At 33.7% G+C, this 7,500-nt stretch overlaps 1 protein-coding gene across 7 annotated transcripts in view; it reads left to right on the plus strand.

Annotated features, from left to right (window-relative positions):
• Window positions 1–7,500, plus strand: part of Sf3b3 (splicing factor 3b subunit 3) — a 27,063-nt gene that overhangs the window by 2,405 nt on the left and 17,158 nt on the right. For all 7 annotated transcript variants that reach the window (XR_015192314.1, XM_086552065.1, XM_086552063.1 and 4 more), the window contains 10 exons: window positions 412–643; window positions 806–884; window positions 1,742–1,912; window positions 2,363–2,535; window positions 2,664–2,811; window positions 2,932–3,038; window positions 3,217–3,327; window positions 3,442–3,585; window positions 3,763–3,928; window positions 4,038–4,193. Coding sequence is in view for 6 of the 7 variants with exons in the window: in XM_086552065.1 (XP_086408191.1) it covers window positions 497–643; window positions 806–884; window positions 1,742–1,912; window positions 2,363–2,535; window positions 2,664–2,811; window positions 2,932–3,038; window positions 3,217–3,327; window positions 3,442–3,585; window positions 3,763–3,928; window positions 4,038–4,193 (1,402 nt within the window). In the remaining variant the exon portion in view is untranslated. The remainder of the gene's footprint in view (window positions 1–411; window positions 644–805; window positions 885–1,741; window positions 1,913–2,362; window positions 2,536–2,663; window positions 2,812–2,931; window positions 3,039–3,216; window positions 3,328–3,441; window positions 3,586–3,762; window positions 3,929–4,037; window positions 4,194–7,500) is intronic.

Genomic DNA, 7,500 nt, shown 5'->3' on the forward strand with positions numbered 1-7,500 from the left:
AAAGAAAAACATATTGATTGATGATAAATGATGAAAATGTTTGATATATATGCAACCAAGTGTACAGCATGTGACTCTACCTGCCATCAAGTGTACTTAGACAACTATTATTTAGTCTCAAATTGTTAACTATCAAAACCTAACTGTCAGTGTAGGGTTGACAGTAGGCCAGAATTTGTCAACATGATGTGATATTATATTATACATCATGAATGAGTCAAAGGTTACAAAGGTGTTTATTAGGGTAACAGGCTTCAAGGATAGTAAACTGAATAGTTTATTTAGGTAACTTATTTACATAGGTCTTTTCTTATTACTGATTTATTCATTAATATTATTAGTGTTACATAGAAAGATATAACTGAGATGTCTTCTGATAAAACATATTTATGCATATATTTATTTCCACAGAGAGTGAAAAAGCCCATTGTAGGGGTTAGGCTTGAAGCCTTTTGGGTAGATAAGATTGTTCAGCTTCCTTTTGCTGATAAACAAGATGTATTTGTACAACTTGACTCTACAACGTGCCTCAGGCATCACCCATGCTGTGCATGGGAACTTTTCTGGGACACGAACACAAGAACTAGTGGTGTCCAGAGGACGATCATTGGAACTTCTGAGACCAGATCCAAATACTGGAAAGGTGAGAAGTTTATAACTTGCTTTGTCCTTATTATCATTTTATCTTTTTTCAAATGTTGACTATTATTACATTATTTTTTGTATATTCTTTCTTAAGATCAGAAAGTTTGGGAAACTGGTCAAAGAACTACTAATCTTATAAAATTTCTGATTTTTTTGACAGGTTCACACTATTTTGACAACCGACATATTTGGCGTTATTCGCTCATTAATGGCATTCAGGTTGACTGGTGGAAATAAAGGTATGTTTATTGATGAGTTTCTTTGCATGTGAGATCTGAGATACATTTTCTTCTTAACCCCTCCACTCCGCATCCGAGCTTCCGGTGCACGCCAAATTTTAAACGTCGCTATTGAATATGACAAGTTTTAAGCCAAAACTTCAACATAATCATCATGTGTTATATATCAAAATGTACATAGTTAACCTCTTCCCCCATGTGCATGTGACAAGTTATTTACATGGGTTAGGAGGAAGATGGAAATAGTGACCTTGGTGGGAGGCCTCACTCAGATGACCAAAGAAAACGATTGAAATAGTATGGTAAACTAATCATAATGAGTTTTATATTTTTACATAATGTTCCATAAATAAATAATAAAATGATTGCTAGCAGGGCACATCGGTGCCTCCCCTGGTATAAGCGAATCCCACTCTTATGTAATAATAATGAAAGTCAAGTAATCCATCGTATCATATCCGATACGATTATTGTGATTTCCAAGGAGTGGTATTTTATCAATAACCCTATATTGAAAAGATTTGTCTTTCAATTTTTTTATTTATCATTTTTAAAGATATAATTGATATGTTGTTTATTTGAAATTGTGAGGGAGAATTTTTTCTTCTTTTTTATAGCTATGATTATTACCTCAGTGCAGTTTTTTTGTTAAGTCAATCCAGAATTATAGTGGGAAGAGGAAAGTTAAAAAGGCAGACCAGGTCATGGATGTCAAGTGACCACTACCAATGTGATAATACCTCAAGTTGTTATAAGAGATCAAAGGTAGTTGCATACATATATACTAAGAATAAAGCTATTTTGCTTAAATATAATTAATTAAGTATGACACATATTATTACTTCTCATTATTTCAGATTATGTTGTGGTTGGATCTGACTCAGGTAGAATCACCATTCTGGAATACAGTCAAGCAAAAAATCAATTTGAGCGCATTCACATGGAGACATTTGGCAAAAGTGGTTGCAGACGGATTGTACCTGGCCAGTACCTTGCCATTGATCCAAAGGGCAGGGCAGTCATGATTGGTAAGTAGGCTTGTATGAAAAAAAGTTTTTGTTTTTGTTTTGCTATTTTCTATGGTGGCTATGCTATGGACTTTTTGTTATTTAACTATTATCCAATCAACCTAATTCATTATAGCACAAATTATTATTCCTAATGAATTTGAATTTCCTACTAGTTAGAATAGTTAGAACAATGTTCCAAAATTAACTCATCTGCAATGGCCATATATTGTGGGGTGAAATCACTTTCGCACTGCTTTTTTTGTGTATCGTTCAAAATGCGAGCTACCTATTCCTTCAGTTGTATAACCAGGGCATCATACCAAATGCTAATTCGTATAACTTTGCTAATATATTATGGCTCATCTCATCTCATGATGCTTTGTCCAGGCCAAACATCTTAAGATGTAGCCCATCTAGGCAAGGGTTAATAAATTATTTAATTTTACATTTTCTTTGTTGATACTTTAGGTGCTGTTGAAAAGCAGAAGTTGGTATATATTCTCAACCGTGATGCAGCAGCGAGACTGACAATCTCCTCTCCACTGGAAGCACACAAAAGTAACACTCTTGTATACCACATGGTAGGAGTGGACGTTGGTTTTGAAAATCCACTCTTTGCCTGTCTGGAGATTGATTATGAGGTTTGTCTGACAGTATATCTTCACTTTAAGTGTTATAACAATGGGTATCTTTTTTTTTTTCAGTATTGAAATTTTAAATAATGGTATTTAGCTGTGAAGGATTTATCATGAGGTCTTAATTTTAACAGGAAGCAGACACAGACCCCACAGGAGAGGCTGTACACAGGACTCAGCAAACTCTAACATTTTATGAACTAGATTTGGGACTCAACCATGTGGTCAGGAAATACCATGAGCCTCTCGAAGAACATGCAAACTTCCTCATATCAGTACCAGGTAAATAGCTTTAGTAGATTACTGAAATGTATGATAGTAACTTGAGTCAGTCAGCACAGTGAAAATACATATGAATTATAGGGTTTTCACATAAATTATTTTCCTCTTCCTTCTTTTCAGGTGGTAATGATGGACCTTCTGGTGTCTTAGTTTGTTCTGAAAACTATTTAACCTACAAGAATTTAGGAGACCAACCTGATATTAGATGTCCCATTCCCAGGAGAAGAGTGAGTTAAAATATTATACCCTTATGTATAAATGTAATACATAGAGGTTGCAGGAAAGCACAAGTTTTTGTTTTTCATCATTATTTTATATCCAGCTCATTAAATTTGTCACTTCAATACATGTGTGTACTTGAGATGAAAAAGCAGTCTAAAATGCAATGTTTGATTACATTCCCAGAATGATCTTGATGATCCGGAACGAGGAATGATCTTCATTTGTGCAGCCACTCACAAGACAAGGTCTATGTTCTTCTTCCTAGCTCAGACAGAGCAGGGAGACATCTTCAAGGCAGGTGTTGGTGATTTACACCAGGCTGAAGATATGAATAAATAATGATATTTGAAGTAAATTTTCATATAACCAATTTTGCTATTGATTTACTGTGATTTTTTTTCTTCTTAGATTACTTTAGAAACAGATGAAGATGTTGTGACAGAAATCAAGTTGAAGTATTTTGACACAGTACCACCAGCAACAGCAATGTGTGTTCTCAAGACTGGGTTTCTCTTTGTGGCCTCAGAATTTGGAAATCACTACCTGTACCAGGTCAGTATTTACATCTCTGGCGTAATTGTCAAAACTGTTACCGATGGACACTAGTGTGAATTGATCTTCTATGTCCCTTTGACATTGTTCCAATACCTAAGTTTGTATTCATGTGAAATGCTAGTTCTCAGCCCTTTCTTTCCATTCTTCTAATACATAATGTTGGTCTGTTCACAGATTGCTCATTTGGGTGATGATGATGATGAACCGGAATTTAGCTCAGCTATGCCACTTGAAGAAGGAGATACTTTCTTCTATGCACCAAGGCAGTTGCAAAACCTTGTGCTTGTTGATGAACTTGACTCACTTTCTCCCATTATGGCTTGTCAAATTGCTGATTTAGGTAAGATTTGATCAGATATAAATTCATTGTTGTTCCATAAGAAAGTTTTCACAGCAGTAATGAAAAACAAATTCCAAGTATTAAATATTTTTGTTGTTTATCCAAACAGCAAATGAAGATACACCACAGCTGTATACTGTGTGTGGCAGGGGCCCAAGGTCATCTCTTCGTGTACTTCGTCATGGTCTAGAAGTGAGTGAGATGGCTGTGTCAGAATTGCCCGGTAACCCCACAGCTGTATGGACAGTCAGGAAGCGAACTGAAGGTAAGTAACAAATATTACAGGAGTCGTTTCCCTCATCTCTTTCTGCAGAATGAAAAAGTGATGGTGCAGCAAATGGCAAAAACTTGACTCGGAGAATAACCATTTATTTTTTTATTAGTCTATGGCTCCACAAGTGATTAGCCACTATGGAGTCAATGAGTTTACCCCATTCCTTGTATGAAAAAAAGTTTGTTTCTTTTACTGTTGTTATCATTATCTATTATAGGTATTGTCTGTTATTATCTTTATTGATATTATTTTTATTATAATATATATAACAACAGTTACATTGATAAAAAAAACAAATCCCATATATTCAAGGAATAATGCAAACAGTAGAGCTCTTTAGACCTACCAATAGATCCCTTGGTGAGTAAGTGCTTGTTGAACCACCAAAGTGTAAAAAAGTTTAATGCATGGCAACAAGTTAGAAATACAGTTTTTTGCTTTTTTTTTTTGGTGTTAAGGTGACACAGGATGAGCACTGCAAATTAAGAGAGAAGAGGGTAAATATGAGTGGAAAAAGTCAAAATTTTATTGTTACATACTACACAAGATACTTGTATATTTTTGCACAATGACTGAATGTTTTGATATTTTTTCCATCTGCAAAGGAAAGGACTTTTTTCTATGAAGTGTTTAGTTGTGGTTGGATTATCACTGAATTGGCCATGCTTGTAAGTTTAGAGAGGAGGGTGTGATCACTTGTTTTTGTCAAATGCTTTCTGTAATTATCAGATATAGTCAATGGTATAGGATCTGGCTAAAGGTATAATAAAAAAAGCATTGTTGGATAGTTCTAATGAAAAGGTTGTTTGATGCTTATCGAACAGCCTTTTTTCTCTTTTCAGGCTGAAGGAGAGATGGCAGTCTGATCAGGTAATACAGATGAAGGGAAAATCAAAAGTACAGTGCTATGTTAGTAAATTTAAAATGAAATGAAACCGGATGGAGAAGTTGCTTCTTGTACAGCAACTTCTTGATATATCAAAGAAAAAGAAAGAAAAATGGCAGATGTGCTTTTAATTCTATTATTTCTCTATCTTACTCATTAAATAAAGGTTTTAGACATTACAAAAATATTTTTATATTTTGCTGTTACAACATAAGTTTGTTTATTGTTGCACAAGGCAATTTTTGAAATGAGAAACGAAGTTCACTTACTTTTATCTGCTTATATTCATATCTGTCATGTTTTGATAATTTCAAAATACAGTATCCTTTTTGGTTGTAATACCAGTGACACAACTTATAAATAGACCTTATGGTGAATCCTTGTTAAATATTATTATCCACTATGGCACATGTCTCTTAAATTGTTAAAATGTTAGAAGATAATTCAGTGAACACACATAGTTACCTTGTAATATTATTCAAACTGAAAAGGAAGATTGGAAAATATAGAATGAAAGTATGAGATTACAAAAAGAGGAGAATCACTTGTATAAAACCTAAATGAAGCTAGTGGAGTAGAGGGTAATTTTTATCATGAAAAAATAATTTTCCTGCCTTAAGAGAGAATTTTAATGTATTAGTTACACAATACATGATTTTAGTAGTGATGATTACACTATCACACAGAAATGTAATGGCTGTGAAATTTGTGTCACTACTGAAAGATCAAACCAGAGTGTATTATGCGAATATCCCATCAGCCATAGATATTGCTTTCATTACTGGTCAAATGTCATTTCAGATTGAAAGGCACACCAGAAAAATTATTGTTTTTAAAGCTGAGTGACTTTGATATAGGTTTCAATTAATATTAACAAATATTTAATATTGAATAGGTATGTAAGCAAAGCACTCTGCATAACTTGGTAAGAATGGAGGACAAGTATTGGAAAAATTCATTTTAGAACTAGTTAGGTAGGTCTTTTTGTATGTGTTTGTAAATAATCAAGTCAAATCAACATATTTGTCAAATTGTAATAGTCCTTGTTGTATCACTCTCCCATCATATGTTTTGAAGTTAATGGTAACCAAATAAGAAAATTGATTTTTTGATATCTTTTTCTACTCGGTGTTTAATGAAAGGGGGTTGGTATGTCCATGACCACTCGGTATTACTATTTCTGTGCATTTACAGGATTACTGAATCTCAGTATCTATCTCTCAAATCCAGTAAAATTAGAATGATGTACAGGCAATTCTGGGAGATGAATCCAGTGTTACTCATCAAGTACATTTGCTGCAACAGGAATCGAGACCTAAGCAGCCATTGATTGTGTGATAAGAAACGGTAGTCCAATTTTAGGCATTTTTCTGCTGAAAAGACACTATTTTTATGCCAGGAATTTGGGTGGAGTTTTATATAACCTTCTACTCAGGGAAATTAAATGTGATGACATGCATAGGCACTAATTTGAGGGCATAAGCAATGACATTTTAACATTTACCCTTTTGCCTTCAGCATATTAAAGCTTGTAAGTTTCTTATAAGGGTCCATTATGAGCAAGTAGTGATAAATGAGAAGCAGAGTTTTTCTTGTTTTGAAGTGGTACTGCCAATGATTGTATCCAGATCTGCCTATAAGAATAAACTAATTTATTTGAAATATCACATGATATTTATCTTTATAGTACATATAAAAGGAGATATAAGGAATTAAACTCATTTTACAAGTAACACATAATTTGTGCAGATTCAATTAAAATAAGATTTTCAAAACTGAAACCTAGAAAAGCAAAATTTCACAATTTACTTGTGGTATTTGAAATTTGTAGAAAACTTTTTTATTAAATCTATTGAGTTTTTGTATTGCTTGATTGCTAAAATAATTAATAATTATGTTGAACAAATAAAAAATTAAGTGACTGTGACATACGTTAATTACCAGGAATGGTGCAGAGCCAAGCATTTGGCAACACTGCCCAGGTTAGAGTGTAGAAGCTGGCAATCGAAGATACCTTTGCCCTTTCTGTAGATAACTTGGAGGCAGTGGAAATGATGTCTGTTCTGTCTTTTTGGGCAAAGAACAAAAAATTAATGTAAGCTAGTATATTACTGATGGTGACCCTGTTTGTCGTAAATAATAGTACTTTCATACTTTCTATGAAAACCTAATCTCGGATTTGAATTACCTATATTCCATAGGCTGTTGGCACAAATATGTAATGCCTGGTGTTTCTCTAACAATGTAAAGTGCAGGTTATTGTGATTTACTTTTGATTTTTTGGTTTAAAATGCATCTGGATTGTCAAGCAATTGTGAATCTGATTAGGCTTCTTACTGCAGAAGAATGTGTTATACAAAATTTTGGGGAATAGGAATTTGTTTCTGTTCATGTATGCTTGCTGTTGTGTAT

Source organism: Penaeus japonicus, unplaced genomic scaffold (assembly GCF_977035675.1).
Source record: "Penaeus japonicus unplaced genomic scaffold, GWHDUDI00000001_assembly GWHDUDI00000026, whole genome shotgun sequence".
Lineage (NCBI taxonomy): Eukaryota > Metazoa > Arthropoda > Malacostraca > Decapoda > Penaeidae > Penaeus > Penaeus japonicus.